This window comes from Alligator mississippiensis, chromosome 3 (assembly GCF_030867095.1).
Source record: "Alligator mississippiensis isolate rAllMis1 chromosome 3, rAllMis1, whole genome shotgun sequence".
In the NCBI taxonomy this organism is placed as follows: domain Eukaryota; kingdom Metazoa; phylum Chordata; order Crocodylia; family Alligatoridae; genus Alligator; species Alligator mississippiensis.
In genome coordinates, this window is record NC_081826.1 from 250,571,150 (window position 1) to 250,591,139 (window position 19,990).

Genomic DNA, 19,990 nt, shown 5'->3' on the forward strand with positions numbered 1-19,990 from the left:
GGGTGAAGCCAGCTTCGTTGGCCTTGCCCACCTGCTCCAGGCCCTAAGTCCCCACTGTCATGTGGAAGGTGCAGGCAGAGATGGAGCCCCACATCTGGCCCCAGCACATTTCTCCTCTGGCCCTGTTCCCACTGTGATGCAGCAGCAAGGCTAGATCTGAGCTGGATCTGCTTCTGGGCACCCTCCCCCACCCCCTGCATCTGGCCATGTGTGCCAGAGTGGGAGGATGAGGCCAGCACTGCTGGCCTCACCTTCCCGCTCCGTTGCCACTGCCTGAAAGGAACAGAGCCAGGAGGGGGAGAGGGACAAGACCAGCACCACTGGCCTTGCCCTCCCACTCTGTCCCAGCCATCATGGTGGTGCTCTGCTGCACTCCTGTCCAAATGCTCTTGGTGCACTCTGATTGGTGGCTTCAGTCAGCCAATCAGAGTACGAATAAAGCATTACAGACAGACAGACAGACAAAGACTTTTATATAAAATGCATGTGTGTGTGTGTGCATGTGTGTCTGTGAGTGTATGTATACTTACACACATTTATATTATTTATCTATCGGATTATTTATTATTATATATTATTTATACATTGGATTTACTCAAAGAACATTGTCTGTATATTTACACACACACACACACACACGTATATATACGTACATATGTTGTGTGACACTCAGTGTGCAAAAACAGAAGTGACATTTCTTTAAAAAAGAGATCAGGTTCAACTGTAAGCAAATTCTTTGTCTATCTTAAAAAGATAATCAATAGTAACAAACTACATTTTTTTCAAAAACCCTGCAACCAAATAAAAGCTATATTTTGTATTTATTTCACTTATAAAGCAATTACTGTTCTTTAAATTAATCAACAGAGCATACTTTTGAGTGCATGACTGTTCTGTTTTCACTTTCCTAGTACACAGCTAAGGTATCTGCCACTAAGTTACAGAATATAGCACAACACTAGGAAGAGACATTTCTTTCTAAAGCACTATTTTTAGTGAACATTGTACATCAATGATGTTTCTGTACATCAGTAGCAATTTTGAGATTGCTGATCATGGAGCTTTCTCAGCTCACTGCACATTCCAGATCATAATACTGGACACCAGCTTGCGAGGCCTTCCCTGAGGCCGCCAAGTAATGCACTTACAAAACTTCCATCTGCAGCAGGCAGCACAAACATAAAAACAATCAAATCTAGAAGCTGTAAGCTCTCACTAGTTAAAATAAGGAAGGATATGCATCAAGATGGATTGTATTTGTCTCATTTAAACCATTTCTATAGTATCCATCACCCATATCTAAGGCCTTAATTTTTACATGCATTTTAAATGTGATATTTCTGTTCCATTTAATGGTGTTGAGCTTTGAACAGAGATTTAACTGTAGCATACCAAAACACATAACTAGAGACAACACTATATCAAAAGAATGTTACGATTGCAAAGTTAAGCTCACAGAAATTGAGAAGTCGTATATAATATAGCTATGCAACCCTGACTTGGCTTCCTGTGTGGATGCTTAATAATATTGCCTGTACTACATGACCACATATTCAATATTGAAATATTCAATATTGTTTTATTCTCAGTGTTCACTGTAGCTCCTTCTTATTCAAACCCTAAGCTGAATAAAAGATTCAAACTTTCTTCATTGGCTTTTTTATGAAGTTTATTGCTATAAAATCGAAATGCCTCATAAACACTGATAAACTAATTTTCACAACATCCAATGAAGAGAAAAGTAAATGTTATGTGAACTTTATCAATCAGCGACTGAGGCACAGAGACATTATGGTCAAAAGAATGAACTAACTTTGTTGCCCAGTTCTGAAATTCAACCCAGATTGTGATTTTTCAAAGAACCTAGCATTAAATGCCACTTTTACTTTGTTCTCATCACAACTCATATGAAACTCAGTGGCAGCTTGGATCCTGTGGAAATAATATTATGTGATAATTATATTAAAGACTGCATTATAACACAGAGACAGAAATGAAATAAGGTTGCACAGTCCACCTTAATTCTGACATTTTCTAATTCTGACACCTGAGTCCTTGCTATGAATTCTTAATGTTCTTCTATGGTCGTAGTTTGTATGTGTAATTTACTAGAACTCATTTAAAAACAAAAAACAAAAAAACCTAACCTTCCCCCCACAAAACAGTAATTGCCATCCCCAGGGCTGGAGCTTTTCATTCCACCAGACAGATCATAAAGTAGTCTTCACAGCCTAACATATGTATCAAGTTAGCTCCAGCACTGGAAACAGTACAGCTGGTTCAGTGTCTAGGTGGCGCTCTGATACAGTTACACCACTTTAAATACCCAACCTAGTTGGCCCATATATTTGCATTACACCAGGCCATACAGACATACCCTAAATCACTGCATCCTATAGATATAGTAAACCGTAAAGAGAGACATGGAACATTCTTTATAAATTGGGCCCTACTGAAATCCCGAAATCCAGCAAAAGAGGGCAATGTCCTTAAAACCTGCTAAATCTGTGGGGGGAGAGGAAGCTTACTGAAAACAAAGTCCTCAAGGTGCTGTGGCCTAGCTGCGCAGCCCACTGTTGTGGGAGCTGAGGGGGAGGAAGAGGCAGCACTGCCAGGTCTTAAATACAAAATTATCATATTGGAATCTCGAATTATCGTTTTTCTGAAAAACTACTGTACCCTGAAAAAAAGAATATGAAAAGCAGTATGCAAATAAGTCTTGTTGTTTACTTTATACTACTCACTGTAACTCCCAGTGAGTGAGTGAGAACTGGGTCAAAGATGAAACATTTCTTTATTTCAAGGCAAGCAGTCATAAGAAAGTGCTGAGAGCAAACCCAAAAGTCAGTTAAGATTCTCTGACAGTGACATGGGTTTTGCATATGCTGCATCAATTAACTGCCTCGAAGATTATTGTACAATTTGAATACTTTCAGTATTATCTACTGTGTATTGTACAAGGGCTGAAATTATCATACAAATATGATAATTATTGTACACCTGGCAATACTGGAAGGAGGGAGAAGGAGCTGCCCACACAAAAGGCAACCCAAGATGGCTGCCACCCCTTGCTGCTGATTGGTTGCCAGGGTCCTACCCCTCCACCAATCAGTGGCGAGGGATGGGGCCCCATGACAGGCAGCACTCACAACCACCAGGGTGCCTCAGCAAGAGGTGTGTGGGTGCATCGCTCCTATCAGCCCATTACTATGGAAGCTGGCCCTGCAATCTCCTCTTGAAATCAGTCGGCTGCCTCCTCGAGTTAGGCAGACCCCTATGTATAAGTGGATTTCCCCCTTTTTTATAATCATGAACCCTGATAATCATGAACCCTGGCTTTATTTCCAATTCTGAAATCAAAGAAAATTAGGGTTGGAAGGGACGTCAGGAGATCACCTTGTCCAACCCCCTGCTCAAAGTAGGACCATCCCCAACTAGATCATCCCAGCCAAGACCTCTCTTGGTAACCCGTTCCAGTGTTTTACTACCCTCCTAGTGAGAAAGTTTTTCCTAATATCTAACCTAAACTTCCCTTGCTGCAACTTGAGACCATTGCTCCTTGTTCTGTCATCTGCCACCACTGAGAACAGTCTAGCTCCATCCTCTTTCAAATACCCTCTCAGTCTTCTCTTCTCTAAACTAAATAAGCCCAGTTCCCTCAGCCTCTCCTCAGAAGTTATGTGCCCCAGCCCCCTAACCATTTTAACTGACCTCCACTGGACTCGCTATAATTTGTCCACATTCTTTCTATAGTGGGACCCCCAAAACTGGACAGAGTACTCCAGATGTGGCCTCACTAGTGCAGAATAGAGGGAAATAATCATTTCCCTTGATCTGCTGGCAACACTCCTACCAATGCAGCCCAGTATGCCGTTGGCCTTCTTGACAACAAGAGCACACTGTTGGCTCATATTCAGCTTATTGTCCACTGTAACCCCCAGGTCCTTTTCTGCAGAGCTGCTGCCTAGCCCGCCAGTCCCCAGCCTGTAACAATGCATGGGACTGTTCTGTCCTAGGTGCAGGACTTTGCACTTGTCCTTACTGAACTTCGCTCTTATGCACTCTTACGGTTATAGGCCGTGCCTCGCCACTCTCTCCAGCTAGTCTTTGTCCTCACTCCAGTCCCAGTCTGCTCTGTCCTGCCTCAGTTGCTGTTCCAAGGCAATCCTCTGTCGTCCTGCAACCTGGATGCATCCATGTAACCTCTTCAAGTGCCAACAAACTAAGAACTGTTCTGCTACATGACCACCATGTTCTTACTACTGCTTTTTCCTTTTGCCTTCTTCCCTAAGCTAAGTATAAATATTTGCTTTCTTTGTCCATATTCTAACCCACAAAACACTTCCAAACTAACTACCAGGTATTCCTGGTACAAATATTTGGCCACAAACACTTGACTAGCTATGCCATGTCAGTGATTCTCTTTGTTCTTACTTTCATTTTTTGCTTAGCAGTGGGTACATCTACACAAGACACTATGTTGCCATAATGACATGCTATGGCAACATAGCTGCTAAAAATAACCATGCACCACTGGGCAGTGCAGTAATCGATGTTATTGTGCTCTCATTTAGTACTAAAGGAAGTACTAAATGATGGCGTGGGGGACCCATGTAGAAGCGCCCAGTGTCTAGTAGCAGACCTGCAAGTTTAAATCTCTCTGGAAATATATAACCAAGACAAAGGCTTTAGATATTTCTCTAAACTGTCAAAATGAAGACAAGTTGGACAACACAAAGGAAGGTTGCAATTTTCTTATCAAGTTTAAACATTACTACATACAAGGGGAGAAAAAGTGAATTCCTCCTTAATACTCCTGATTCTGCAACTGAAGAGGAAAGCAGTTTTCAAGTTGCTGAAAATCCTCTCTCCATAATTCCAGAGATAAGTACAGAAGGATATCTTTGCCATTTCCTCAGGTAATGGTAATATATATATTACCATTCTGACATGTAGGCATTCAGCATATCATTAAAACCTCACGAAGAAAGCAGTAAATACTCTATACAATCCTAAAACCTACTGTGGGAGTTAAGAAATTCTGCTGAAACCACACCCACTCTAAACAAACTTGGTTACCTGGCTGGAGAAAAACCCCCTGTTCTCCCAACAACAGTACAGGAGTCTTAGGAAGACTACTTTTCTACATTTGTATTTAATTATTGTAAGTATCGTAGTGCTAGAAGTTATAATTTAAAGTTGATCTCTAACTAAAGAGACTAAGGAAGTTGGTAATTGGGTCCCTCAGCTGTATAGCAGGTAGCGGGAGAGAGGGAGACAGGGAGACAGGGAGACAGGGAGAGATAGATAGAAATAAAGGTGGAGAGAGGGAGACAGGGAGAGATAGATAGAAATAAAGGTGATGTACGCATGTTCTAAGATGCTTGCTCAAAGTAGAAGGTAGGCCTGTTGAAAGCCCCTGGGTAAAAGTCAGAAGGGAGAGCAGCAGGCATGGATGTCATGCTGGGTGTTTGCTACAGGCCACCAAACCAGGAGAAGGTGGATGAGGCCTTCTTTAAACAAGAAGCTTCCAAGTCCAGGACTTGTGCCAATATTGGAAGTCCCCCATGAGAACCATCTGCTGGTAAGGAAACATAGCAATGCATACACAGTTTGGCAAATTCCTGGAGCACACTGGGGTTAACTTTTTTATATAGATGGTAAAGAAGGGGAAGGTGCTTTTTTTTTTTATTAACTGCTCTCAAACAGGGAGGAACTGGTTGCGAATGTGAAGATGGAAGGTAACTTGAGTGACAGTGACCATGAAACAACAGAGTTCAAGATCCTAAGGGGAGGAAGGAAGAAGAACAGCCGAATAAAACACTGAACTTCAGCTACCAGATGACAAGTACAGTTGGCAACAAAGACAGGGATGTAAACAAACAGCCTAGAGTAACAGAAGAACAGGTTAGGGATTACTTACAGAAGCTAGATGCTTTCAAGTCAGCAAAGTTGAATGAGGTGCATCCTAGGATACTGAAGGAACTGGCTGAGGTAACTTCATAGACATTAGCTATCCACTTTGAGAACTTGTGGAGGTTGTGTGTGGCTCCAGGTGACTGGAAAAAGATAAATATATTGCCTATCTCTAAGAAAAGGAAGAAGGATCCAGGAAAAAAACAGACCAGTCAGCCTGACCTCAATACCTGGAAAGATCATGGAGCAAGTCCTCAAGGAAACCATTGTAAAGCACCTAGAGAAGAACACGGTGATCAGGAACACCCAGCATGGATTCACCAAGAGCAAGTCAAAAATATTATTTTGGGGCGCTGAGCATGCACGCGCGCGCGCACACACACACACACACACACACACAGAGGAAGGAGTGGAGGAGAGGGAAGGGGCAGGGGGGCCAGATCGAAGCCCCCACAGTGAGGGAGAGTGGGGCAGAGGTAGGGGCAGGGGTGAAAGGGGCCCTGTAGTGGGTGGTGGGACAGGCAGAGCCCAGGCGGCTCATCCATGGGCATGGGGGGCTTCCCACTGTTGCACGCATCACAGGGGGCATGTGCCCCCTGGATTTGTGTGCAGGGCAGAGGTGGGCTGCCACTCTGGGCTCAGGCTCTGCACCCCACTTCTGTTGCCTAGAGAGCTGCACAATGCCATGTGTGCCCCATGGCCAGGCTGTACCGCATCCCCTGCCCACCTAGTAGCAGGAGGCACATGGCATCGCGCAGCTCCTGAGGTGGCAGCAGCATCAGCAGGGCGCAGAATTTGAGCCCACAGCGGTAGCCTGCCTCTGCCCTACACACAAATCCAGGAGGCATATGCCCTCCATGCCTCCTCTTGGGTGCACGCATATGCTCCTCACCCCCCGACACACACACCTTTGGACAAGCCTGTATGCCCAGGCTCTACCCATCCCACGACCTGCCCTGGGGCCCCATTTGCACCTGCCCCTCCCTCTGCCCCACTCCGTCCCTCACTGTAGGGGCCTCGGTATGCCCCCCACCACTCCCTCCCCTTCACAGACTTGCCTGCCATGCTGGGCAATGCTCTGCATGCCACTGGGCTGCAATCATTGCTACATGTGCAGCCTACACGTCTGAGCCTGTGCATGACTCTCCCTCCCACAGCCACCTGAAGCCTGCGCCCAGGCTAACCCTGTGGCCCTCCGCGCTGCCACTGCTACCCTGTGTTTGTGGGGGCTAAGCCCCGTTAGCCCCAGCCTTCTGCCACCTATGGTCACGCCTGACCAACCTGATTTACTTTTATGATAAGCCGGGATCCGGGTTTTCCGTTTCCCATGGAAAAACAGAGTAAACCGTGGATTTACCTTTTTGCAGAGGCAAATGCAGATTTCTCATTTTACTGGAGAAGCCACAGATTTTGTAGTTTTGTGACAAGCCCTCTGCAAGCTGGCAAAGATCCAGCCTGCAGGGGGCTGGGAGGGAGCAGGAGGAGGGCAGTCAGGCAGGGGGTGCCACGTGCATGTATATGCACATGGCCCCAGGCAGCCTGGAGAACAGCTCCTGCAGGTAAGTAGGTGGGGGTAGGAGGTGGAATAGAGACCCTGTAGGGAGGGACAGAGGGATGTAGCTGGGCAGGGCTCGGGCTGCTGCCCAGCCAGGCATTACATGGGGCTTGGGGCCACAATGCGCGGCTGCAGGGCCCCAGTGGGGATGGATGGGGCCATGGGTGGCTCATCCAAGGGGCGAGGCCAGCTTCCCAGCGCTGCATGCACACCTAGGAAGCAGGGAAGACCCACACCCCCCAGATCTGTGTGTGGGGTGGAGATGGCAGCGGGAGCAGGCTGTAGGCCTTGGGCTCTCCACCCTGCTACCTTACCCCAGGGCCTCTGCAGCGTAACGGGTGCGACCCCATGCAACAGGGAACACAAGGACCACACAGAGAAGCTGCTTGTCACTGCAAGCTCCATGCTGCCCTGGTGATGTGTCCCCAGCACATATGGCAGCCTTGATGAGCACAACCCTTCACCACTTCCCTCACTGCAGCCATGTATGTAAGGGACACATTGCCAGGGCAGTGTGGAGCTCACAGCAACAAGCAGCATCTCCACATGGCCCTGCTGTTCCTTGCCATGCTGGGTTGCGCCCATCAGGCTATGGAGGCCCTGGGGTAGGGCAGCAGGATGGGCTGCCCAACATACAGATCTGGGGAGCGCGGGTCCCCCTTGCCCTCCCTGGGAGTGCATGCAGTGCCAGGGAGCTGACCCCACCTCCCCACCCAAGCACACAGCCTGCCCCACCTCCACTCTGCGCTAAGATCTGGGGGTGGTCACCCCTACCCTCTGGTGACTGCACGCTGCAGCAGGGAGCCAGTCTCCCCTGCCCGAGCCCACAGCAGGCAGGCAGCAGAGGGAAGCCGAGCTCTGCTCTGCTGCAGCAGCTGCGGCCTCCTGCCAGGGACCTGGGGGATGGGGGGGAACAGGAGGCTGTGGGAGGGAGGCAAGGGGCACCAGCAGGGCCAGGGGGCTGTGGATGGGAGTTAGGAGCACCAGCAGGGCCAGGGAGCAGTTGTGGGGGGTGGGGGGAGTGAGGGGAACCAGCAAAGCCAGGGAGCTGCAGGAGGGGTGAGGGGCAACAGCAGGGCTAGTGGGGTCTGTGGGGTGCCTTTTATTTTAACCTTGGATTTTGGGGTTATCAGAGAATTTGTGATTTTTTATCAAGAAAAACCAGGATCCCTGATAAGAGGAGAGCAGTGGATGCAATATACCTCAACTTTAGGCAGGCTGTTAGCACCATCTCTCATGACATTCTTGTTAACAAACTAAGGAAATATAAATAAGATGAAAGTACTGTAAGGTGGATACATTACTGGTTGGATCAGTGTGCTCAACGAGCAGTCAACAATGGCTCAAGGTCTAACTGAGATCAAGTGGGGTTTCCCAAGGGTCTGTCCTGAGCCTGGTTTGAATATCTTAATTAATTTGGATGATTTGGGACTGAGTGCACACTTTACAAATCTGTGGATGACACCAAATTGGGTGTATTGCAGATACTCTACATAGTAGGGCTAGGATCCAAAATTACCTGAATAGGCTTGAGAAATGGTCAGCAATCAATCAATCTAGGCGGCTGTAGTATTGCAGAGAAGGACTTGGAGATTACAGCGGACCAGAAGCTGAATAAAAGCCAACAGTTTGCTTCTGTTGAAAAAAACCAACATCATGTTGTATCAAAAGGAGTGTCATTTGCAAATCAAGAGAAGTGATTCTTCTGCTCTATTCAGCACTGGTGAGGCCTCACCTGGAGTACTGTGTCCAGTTTTGGGACCCACACTTCAAAAAGGGTGTGGGCAGATTGGAAACAGTCCAGCAGAGAGCAACAATAATTATTAGGGGCCTGGGAGGCAAGACTTATGAGGAAAAACAGAAAGAACTAGGGTTATTTAGTAGACTGGAGAAGAGAAGACTGAGGAGGATTTGGTAACAGTCTTCAAATATGTGAAGGGCTATTACAAAGAATATAAAGATGGGCTTGTAGAGGACAGGATTAAGAGCAATGGCCTCAAGCTGCAGCAGGGGAAATTTAGTCAGAAAGTTTCTCCTAATCACCAACCTATGAGGATGGCCAAGCACTGAAATGGGCTATGTAGAGAAACTGTGGAATCTCCATCCTTGGAAGTTTTTAAGAGTAGGCTGCACTGAGGTGGGATGACTTAAGTCAGGGATGATGACTTGAGCAGGGGACTAGTCTAAATACCCCATGAAGTCCCTTCCAGTCCTACTTTAGTGGTGTCTTTGGAAGCATGACATGATTCTTTCTGTGGTGTTGCAATAAAGAACACATGGTTATACCAGTTTTAATGCCTGGCAGTGAAACGTGAGCATGGAGGGCGATTGAAAAATGACAGATTGAAGATTGAAAGAACTAAAAACATCATCAGTTGAATAACATTAAAGTGAAGGCCAAGATCAATAATGAAGAGATTTATAGCACAGCCAAGCAACCACCTTCATCAGCACTGAGTCTGGTTTGACAACTTTCATGGTACAATAATAGTTCTCAGGACAGAAAAGCATCAAATTATGAAGCTAATTTATCTGGAAGGCTGGTGGTAACCAAAAGTTTAAAAGGTGTGATAAGCACCATGGATACAACAACACTATTAAAAGGTGTGTTAAGATCATCAGTGATTGTTAAAGGACATTCTTGGCTCTTAAGACCATCCTAGAAATCAATCTGAGTGGCATATTTGTCTGCAAGGAAGGGGTGTCTTTTCGGGGATTTACCTTGATGAAGATTGTCATGACCCAAAGGTCTGATTTTTTGTGTGTGCTTCGGCACTAGAATTATCCCCGTGGGTTTACAGATTCATTGCACGGTGGAGTTCTGCTGCACAGAGAACCCGCGTGCAAAGGAGAGAGTTCCCGCCACTTTGCAGCTGTCTTTGCAGGGTGCATTTTCTTTGCAACACAGAAATGCACGGTGCAAAGAGTTCCCGCTCTTCGTATGCAAATTCGTGTCTCGCTATTGGCTAGTGCTAAATTATTCACACGTGGCAGCTAGCGATTGGCCCGCTAGCCGTATAAGAGGCTTGAGCAGTTTCCGCCCAAGCCGAAGAGGACTCCACATCCATCTTGTGGGGACTCTGGGTGCCCGGCAGGGTCATCGAAGCCCTGTGTGTTACTCAGAGGAGTTTGGCGGCCTGATCCACCACCCACCTCTTCCCGTCTTCGAGCGGTAACTTTCTATAAGACATATCGACGAGTTTTCTATTTTGAGGCGCGCTTGTCCTGGACTTCCAGAGTTCTGTCTGCGCGGAGCCTAGCAAACTCCACGTGATTGTTCGTGTTTTCTGTTTGTAACCGCAACTCAAGCAAGTTTTTCAGCCTGCACCGCGACCATCTCGGTGTAAGTAAACAATCTTAAAATCAACCGTTAAGTGTCTGTGCCTAATTCTAGCTAGGCACCTGCCCTCTCCGACCTGGCGTGCCCGGGCTGCCGGCCACAGCCCGCGTGCAGCACGACAAAGGGCCCGGGTCCGACCCGGCCCGCACAAAGATGACGTTGAAGAAAAAGCAGATAAATTGGAAAGCTAATCAGTATTTAATGTCAGACAAAACTAGTAAGATACATCTAATAGTAATCTAGTTCCTAGTCCAGTGGGGGGAAGAGGGTCTTAATATTTTTTACTAAATGATTGTAACCTTTGTTTTATACAAATTAAACTTTACCTTAGAGAAATAAAAATAGATCACAAGTGAGTTTCTTATTATGTGTTTATTTTAAAAACCACCTGCAAGACTTAAGATACAGAAAAATGCACCCATTTCCACACACACTCTAGACATCTTTTGTACAGTGTCATTATTGTCTCAACATTTAATGGAAACAAACCTTATCTCTGCTATTTCTTGATACCTGTAATTTGTCCTTATACTTGTGTACACAGTCCTAATTAAATTCACCTTCATTCTTTTACTGCGCAGCATTTTCGATTTTCATTTGAAATGGCACTCTCACAAGTTCTGCAAATAACCATTGCCAACTGACTTTCCTGTGTGGAATCAAAATATTTTTTCCAATGACTGCATAGTGATTTGCACTGCCCCCTTGTTACCAGTGAAACAGACTTTGGATATCAAGAGGTTCAGCACCCATCAAATGAAAGCTCCCATCCAATTTTGCTTTCTGATTTCTCTGAAAAACCACCTGCCTTAAGGAAATACAGAAGTACTTACAGTCATCTCCTTTAGTGCACTGCTGCTTTGTTTTCCAGACTGAGGCAAGGAGCTGGTTTAATTTGTTTTACTGTAAACAAAGACTTAGCTGTCTTTTGAGCAAGACATACAAGGTTGCCAATAACAGACCAGTCTTAAATTCTTGACTCTGGTCTCTTTAGGCATTTTTACATGTGCTCTGGGTGTAGGGGGAGCAGCGCTCTAACGAAAGCGGTTCCAAGAGCCACTGTAATTAAAGCACTGCTGCATTTCATGTAGCAGCATCCCTGCGCTTAAAAATGGTGGTGGGGCCGCTTGAACTAAAGCTCGTTCATAGATTCATAGATTGTAAGGCCAGAAGGGACCCTGGAAGATCATTGGGTCCAGCCCCCTGCACCAAGCTCAGGTGACCCCACAAGGTGACTGTCTAGTCGCCTCTTGAAGATTTCCAGGGTAGGTGATTGCATCACCTCTGAAGGGAGCTTATTCCACAGTCTGGACACCCTGACTGTGAAGAAGTTTTTCCTAATGTTGAGCCTGAATCAGTCTTCCAGGAGTTTGTGGCCATTACTCTTAGTTTTCCCCTCAGGTGCCCTGGTGAACAGTCACTCACCGAGCCCTTGATGTACTCCTCTAGTATAGTAGTAAGCTGCTACTAGGTCTCCTCTCAGCCTTCTTTTCTTCAGGCTGAAGCGTCCCAGATCCCTTAGCCTTTCCTTGTATGGCTTGCCATATAAGTCTCTGATCTTATGAGTGGCTCTTCATTAGACTCTCTCAAGCTTATCCATGTCCTTGTTAAAGTGTAGTCCCCAGAACCGGATGCAGTACTCCAGCTGCGGTCTCACCAGTGCTGACTTTTGTCCAACTTTAAAGTTCAAGCACCCCCATCACCATTTTTTAAGTATGAGGATGCTGATATACAAGGGGCTGGAGACTGCTGGAGCACAGTAATTGCCATGCTCCAGCAGACTCGATTAATCGAGTCTGCTCCAAAGTGTTGTAATTACAGTACATCAGAGCAGCCTCCATACATGTACAGGCACCCTTAATGTGGATTAAGGTAATAAAAGGTTAATACAGCATCACATGACAGGGGTCACTGTTCTGTTTGCTTACACAAATTTTATTAATTTTAATAGGAATAACTTTCTAAAAAGAAATACTTTCTAAAATAATAGGAAATTATTTTAGAAAGTAGTTGTACAAATTAACATATTTAGACTCATGACTTGGACAGATCGCTCTACTAATTTTCTATAATTCTATTAAGCCTGATTTGTAATAATATGAAACAGATGCATGGATTTTAAGGTGCAAAAAGTGAGCATTTAAATATCAGTATTATTCTACATTTTAGTAAATGCCTATAACATATCGTAGAAAAATATTGAAGTCTGTAAATGAAATAGGTATATTCTCAATTACCAATAAAGTAGTATCAAGCAGAAAAGTACAATCAATAGAAAGAACACATGGATTATACTTCTCTATTTATATACTGCCTGCTCCCTGAAGGCCAGAAAGTACATGGTAAATTCACTTAGCAATTCTATATGAAGAGCCCTAGGCAGCCTCTTTTCAATGCAATTCACATTAAATGGATGGCACTGTCAGCAACTAATTTTAGGTTGCTACTTGCAAATAAATTTACCTTAAAATAATATGTTCTGATGTATTTAGTGAACAAAGGTCATAATCTGTACTCTTGTGACACTTACTAATTATGTCACTAAGGAAAAGGTACACTAATGGACCTTTCCCCATAAAGTCTCTCTCATTTAGGCAAGCAACGCATGTGCTCCAAGACAATCCTACGATAAAAGGCTTACTAGAATGGGCCTTATGTTGTGAGAAACACAGCACAACTGATATTTCCAAAGTCTTTAAACAATAGGTGTTTGAAAGAACTCTTCCTTTTATAAAGCAAATACATTGAGAGAGAAAGCAGAAAAATTCATTTTCCATGCCACTAACACTCATTTAGAGTAGCATCACTATGAACTCTAATACTGATTGGTACAAAAGAATTACTGTCATCTAGAACAGGGGTAAACAACCCCCAGCACATATACCAGAGTGTGGCATGAAAATGCATTTTGCTTGGCACACATACCTTGGGAGAGATGGAGGGGGAGCTGCGAGGGGCCCGATCCTTTCTGTGGCAGTGCAACCCCAGCTCCTTCTCTGCCATCTGCAACAAGCTGAGCCAGGGCTCCACACACCCCAGTGCAGCTCCTTGCAGCCTCCCAGCTGCGAGCAGTGCAGGCTCCATGGTGGTGGTAGGACCCTTCCAGAGTCTGAGCTGGTTGTGGCAGGCAGCCAGAAGGCTGCAAGTAGCTGTACCCAGGGTCCATGGAGCCCCAGACTGGCTTGCTGCTGGTGGTACCTCGGGGCAGACAGTGGGGAAAGGGCCAGGGCTGCGCTGCCACAACACAGCTCAGTCCCCTCGTGGCTTCCTCGCTGTCCACTCCTGCCACATCTTACAAGTTGAGGTTGCAGGTGTTTTGGCACTTACCCAAAGACATCGCTGATCCTTAATTTAGAAGACAAACATAGAGAGGCCAAATTAACTTATTCTTTCTGAAATACTGACAACACTACATTGAAAATATCTAAAATGTTCACAATGCTTCTTGAACACACTCATATCACAAGATGAATAACTCTAGCTGATGATACTGTATCTGAAAAGATGGGTTTCCTATTCTATGTTCTGTTTTGAAATGAATGTTTCAAGAATGTTTTTACAGTTTTATATTTTAGAAATTATAAATATTTTTTAATTTACAAAACTGTACTTAAAACAGTTTTCAAATATCACAAAATCTGCCCTTGACAGAAGTAAAACTAGGAAAAAACAAAAAAATACATTAAGCTAAAGGGAGCAGTAAAAATTCAAATAATTGGATTTTGTTAATCTGTGAGGCACAGACTTAGTACTACATTTAATTTTGATAAATGGAAGGAAAATTATTTCAGACAGACAGGTTACCAGGAAGTCATATCTGCTCTCTCAAATCATATAGGAAAGTTAAAAGTTAAATATTTGAAGAGCATTTTATTTCAAGTGATATAAAGCTATATTGAAAACATTTGATCAATATAAAAATATACAACAAATTATGTAGGCCTCAACCCAATACAGGACATTGAAAACAACCTACATTCAACTACCATAAAGCCCTCTTTCTTAAAGCTGAGTAAATTCACTGGATTACAAATTCTGTGTCTGAGAAACTGAAGACAGCACAAACTTTAAATACTTCATTTTAATTATATAAAGATTAACCATTCATAGATATGAATTTATCTTTCTTTAAATTATATATGTTCTCAAAACTGCAATCATACTGGAGTACTGACATTCTAGGAGCTGCAGCTGTTTATGGTTTATGGCTTGTGGTTCTCATAAGGGTAAAGAGAAACATTTTCACTTCAATCAGAATTTAAATTCTTCAATATATATTCTGTTCACATTCAGACTAGTATCTTAAAAACTAAGTCATTTTCAACTTCTCATGTTTAAACTATACTTGCTCTTTCAAAAACGGTTTTAAAATAGGCTTGTAAGGATAGCGCAGACTGGTTCATGAAAAGGGCATCATTTAAAAAAAAAACCTTCTAAAATCAAATATGGGAAGTAAAAAAGCCCACCTGCAGATATATGAAGTATCTATAACACATGTGGCCCAAGGCCAAACTTCCTTGAATATCCATTGATTCATGAATTACGTAATTACTTCACTCCTATTTCAGATGCTGCACTTTTCAAATGATTTGGTTTGAAGCAGAAAGAAAACTATTTTAAGAGTTCTGCTACTTCTGTCTCTAGACAAGAGTAAAAAAAAATGCACAGTCTGGAATCAGAAGTATACAAACAAATCTACATTTTTAATATAATTATAATAAATTGAGCTATAAATGAAAGCATTCAGTATGTTCATTATCGTTACTGCCCTTGTACAATAATCTCTGTGATAGATTGACAAAAGAGCACAGTAGTGTTAATACTGTTTAAAATTGGAAGCTTTAAGCCGCCTGCATTTCGGGGGGTCAGGACAGATACATACATACATACATATATATATATATATACACACACACACATACATACATACATACATATATATATATATATATATGCATATGCAAGTAAGTAAAGTCAAACACATTTGGTGACTGAAATATACCAACTCTGATGTTTTCCCATGCAGATTTCTAAGTTCTCTAGAGAAGAGTTCTTAGCTGATTGGTGACACTGAGCAATATTCAATCCATTCAGTGCCTAAATCAAAAGGATCTTCCAAATAATTAAGAAAATTCATTTTTTTTCTACTTTTGAATGCATCTTCTATAAGTGACAGAACTGAAATAATTATTTTGTCAAACAGACAAGGTACCACCATCTTTCATTTAGTGAATAATTAGCTAGTTGTTCCAAGCTACACAGAGTGCTACAAGTCCAGCAAAAGAATATTTACCTAAGTTACGGAACATACTTCCTACAAACTTAATTGGGATATCCAGTGAAATAACTTAAAATAAAAATATTTCCTTCTGCTATACAGGAGTTAATTTTTCAAAAGGTTCCTGTTTACATATTATAATATAGTTGTGTTTCAACATGAAAATTCTTTCTAATATTGATGCATCTCACTACTTTTGCCATGATGTTCACATAATCCAGCTCTGCTTTTTCATGCTGTACTTTAACTCTATATTTTGGGTACCTACTAAAGTAAATTATAAATAAAAGAAATTAAAGCTTGAGTACAAGCTGTGATGAATGAACACATACCCCCCACACACGCACACACACTATCCATTTAGTATGGGGTACTGCAGTGCATAGCATGCCTCCCTGTAATCCCTAAACTTCCAAGGTAAATTAAAGGGACATGGCAAAGCCCCTTACCTTGAGTTTTAACTTCTCTATTACCTCTTCTAGGGATCAGGCTCTGCCTGTAAAATAATTATTGTATTAGAACTACAAAACTTTGTATCTGCTTTCATATAATACTTATGATCCATGTATGCTCATGGAATCAGGAAATACTTGTAATCAGGAAAGAGAAAATTAATTGTATGAAAAAGCAATCATTGTAGGAAAGTTTAAATGCTGAGCTTCCACTATCTAAACAACATAACTCTTATCCCCCCCACACTCCTTTTATGAGAGCAGAGACCTCATATTTTTTAACTTTATTACTTGATGCCTGTGAGAAGACGGATGCTTCAAAAAAGAAAAACACACACAAGTATTACACTGATTTAGTGTATTTTAAGACACTACTTTTTGTAAGTGTAACTACAGACATCTTACAAAATACACAGATTTGTGTTCATGCAACATTTCTTCCATTTAAAGGAAAGGAACAGTTAAACGATTTTGAGGAAGTACTGTCAGCAAAATGACAACAGAAAGCATCATATTTATTATCCTCAGTGACTCCATATAAAACTTTAAAGGGAAGATTTTTCTAACTGCCAGTTTTGCAAGCTCTAAAACAGAATCTGAAAATCCGGCTGTATTGTTTGCCACCTCACTATCAAAACTTAGCAATGAACTCGATGCTTAGAACAGAACCTGGCTTTGTTTTTTGTAAATGTCTTGTCCGTTGTATTTAAAAACAAAAACACCAAAACTCATTTTTGTCAGTAAAGAAAAAGTACAAAGACCCCCTCACCCCCTCCCAAAGATCAGATAAAGGTACTATTTTCAAATGGGTTGCCTAGTCTGATTGTGCTTTAACAATACCAACTGTATAAACCTTATGCATTAAACCCAGTTCCCATATATTTTAATTATCTACCCTGCCTGAAAGGGTAGGAAGCCAAAAGTTTGTATATGACTGGGGAGTATTTTTTGTGCAACTGCAACTGTCACCCTTGTAAGTATGTGTCATTGTGCATAGTAAAGGACATTTTAATTGTAGGCAATTGTAGGTATTGCGCGAGTTCGACAAGCTCTAAATAACTGTGCCAAAATGACCATAACAAGTGGAATGTTAAAATAATGCAGTGAGAGAGGATATTTCCTTAATTCAGGCTGCCCAACTTGCACATCACTTCAGCAGAGTAAATGGGTTGTTCAAAATCCATTGCAGTACACCTGAAACCTTCTCTGAGATACCTATTTTTTTCCAAACCAGCTTGACACCTGTTTGATTTCCTCTGTCAAGCAGAGAGAAGTTAACAACACATGCAAATTTAGTTTGCAGCATAGCAGCAAAAGAACGCTGATGGCTTGCACCAGGTACAGAAGCCAAGCCCAGAAGTCTGATACACTCCTATAGTGACTAATTAGAGTCCTTGTATTAACTGTTTGTAGGCAGTATGCAGCGTTGAACAATATGCCTACCGTGGCTTAGGGAGATGTGTTTCAAATGACCAAATTCTGCAATTTTCATTATGCATGAGTTGTGAGGAATCCCACTGAAATGTAGATTTTTCTGGTATGACTAACGGTCAACAGTTTCCCTGCTGTCATTTCCCATATGGATATGTTTAGCCTTAGAAACCCTTAGTTAAGTATTGCCCTGATACCACACAGAAGCCCACTGACTTCTGTGGAAGTTCTGGGCATCTACTTAGACCAGGGTACAAGCTGACTACGGCCATCCCCCATCTAATTCTTCTCAGTCCCTTCCAAAATAGATTTTTTTTTTTTTTTTAAATCACGGGCTCAAGTGGCTGGCAGAAGTGCTCAGTACCCCAAGACGACCTCGGATTAGCTGGCAGGAATGTTTTAAGGCTCCCGTGTGGTTGTCATACCCATTGTTTCAGCTGACCCACAGGACATCTCCTTTGTTTCAGGGGCCCCGAAGCACAGCCACTGTCTACTCACGGACGTCATAAATGATCCATAACGCCTTTTCATGAACTGTTTTGTAGTGAGTACGCAGTGCTCAGCAAGATGCCACCCGCGGCTTAGGGAGATGCGCTGCAAGTGCTCGCATGACTAGCACCAGCTCGCTTGAACCCAACGTGCAACCGCGGGCTGGGGAAAGGGCCGGGCAGCAGAAGGGCGGCGCTGCCCGCAGCCGCGCTTGGCAGGCAGGGGCCAGCGGGGCGCCCAGAGCCCCCGGGGCAGGGCGGAGGGGAAGAGAGGGAGCGCAGGAGAGCCCCGGCCTGCCTTCCCGGCTGCGCCCCGAGCACCCAACTTGTGGGCGCGGCAGGGACGGGTCCCCCCGTGCCCGGGCGGGCGGTACCTGCTTGTCGAGCGCGGGGTCCCGGGCGCTGGCGGCCGCGGCGGCCTTGGGGGCGGGCGCCCGCTCGCAGCTGCATCCCTCCAGCAGGTACATGCCGGCGGGCCGCGCGCTCTGCTCGCCCTCGAAGTAGAAGAGCAGGTTCTGGTAGAGCGCGAACCACTTCTCGTGCCAGCGGCTCGTCTCCGCCGTCTTCTTGCTGAGGAAGCCGCGCTTGGCGCCCTCCTTGCGGGCCAGCGCCGCCAGGAACAGCGCGTGCCCCTCGTTGCAGCGCACGCTCTTCTGCATCGTGCCCCCGGGCCGGGCCGGGCCGGGCCCCGAGCTCACCGCGCTCGCCGCGCCCGGGCCGCCCCGCGCCGCCGCTGCCTCATGGGGTCCCGTGGCGCCTGCTACAGCGAGGCATCCCGCGGCCAAGTCCGCCGGGAGCGGGCGCGTCACGTGGGAGATCCGCTGTAATCGGCTTGGAGACCAATTTCCAGAGCAAAGTCGCCGCCCCAGCGCCCCGGCCGCCCCTCCCGCCGCCTGGGAGGGCTGAGCGGCGCCGAGGCGGGAGAGGAGAGGCGGGGCGGGCCCCCCAGTGCCGCCCCCGGGGCGCCGAGTGCTGCCGCGGCCGGGCCGGGCCGGGCCGGGCCGGGAAGAGGCGAGCGCGAGACAAGGACGCGCCGTGTCCCACGGGCGCGGAGACCGCGTGTCCCTGGCCGCGGCCCCGCTCTCCCAGCCATCGGGGCTCGCGGAGGCTCCACCCGCCGGTCCGAGCAGCCTTTAAACCTCTCCCCCAGAGCTGAAGACCGCAGCTGAGAGACGGAGCGCTAGCCGGAGGCTCCAAAGCTGCCTGCCCAAATGAGACCGCAGAGAATGGGAGAAATCAATGTCTCCGGGCCCCGGCCACAATGCGAGCGAAAGGCTGGGCAAGGAAGCGGGCTTCCTCATGTGTCCCTTTGCCCAGACCCCCTGCTTGGAGCAAAGGCAGGGCACAGACTGCACAAAGCAGTGGCTTTGGATCAGGCCCCGTGCACACCTCGACCTCGCAACCGCTCCCATCATTTCACTTTGGAAATATTCCTAGGGTGGCCGGAGGCACAGGGCAATGCCACACAGAAATACAAACCAGGACCCTACAGCCACAGGGGCAGGTGGCCCACTTGGATGAAGTGCTGGG

At 45.2% G+C, this 19,990-nt stretch overlaps 1 protein-coding gene across 2 annotated transcripts in view; it reads right to left on the minus strand.

The window, feature by feature from the left end:
* The window catches only part of RASGRF2 (Ras protein specific guanine nucleotide releasing factor 2), a 272,143-nt gene extending 252,456 nt beyond the window's left edge, over positions 1–19,687 (minus strand). For both annotated transcript variants that reach the window (XM_019482951.2, XM_019482947.2), the window contains exon 1: positions 18,835–19,687. In XM_019482951.2, the coding sequence (XP_019338496.1) occupies positions 18,835–19,119 (285 nt within the window). In that variant the 5' untranslated portion in view covers positions 19,120–19,687. The remainder of the gene's footprint in view (positions 1–18,834) is intronic.
* Between the last annotated feature and the right edge of the window lie 303 nt (positions 19,688–19,990).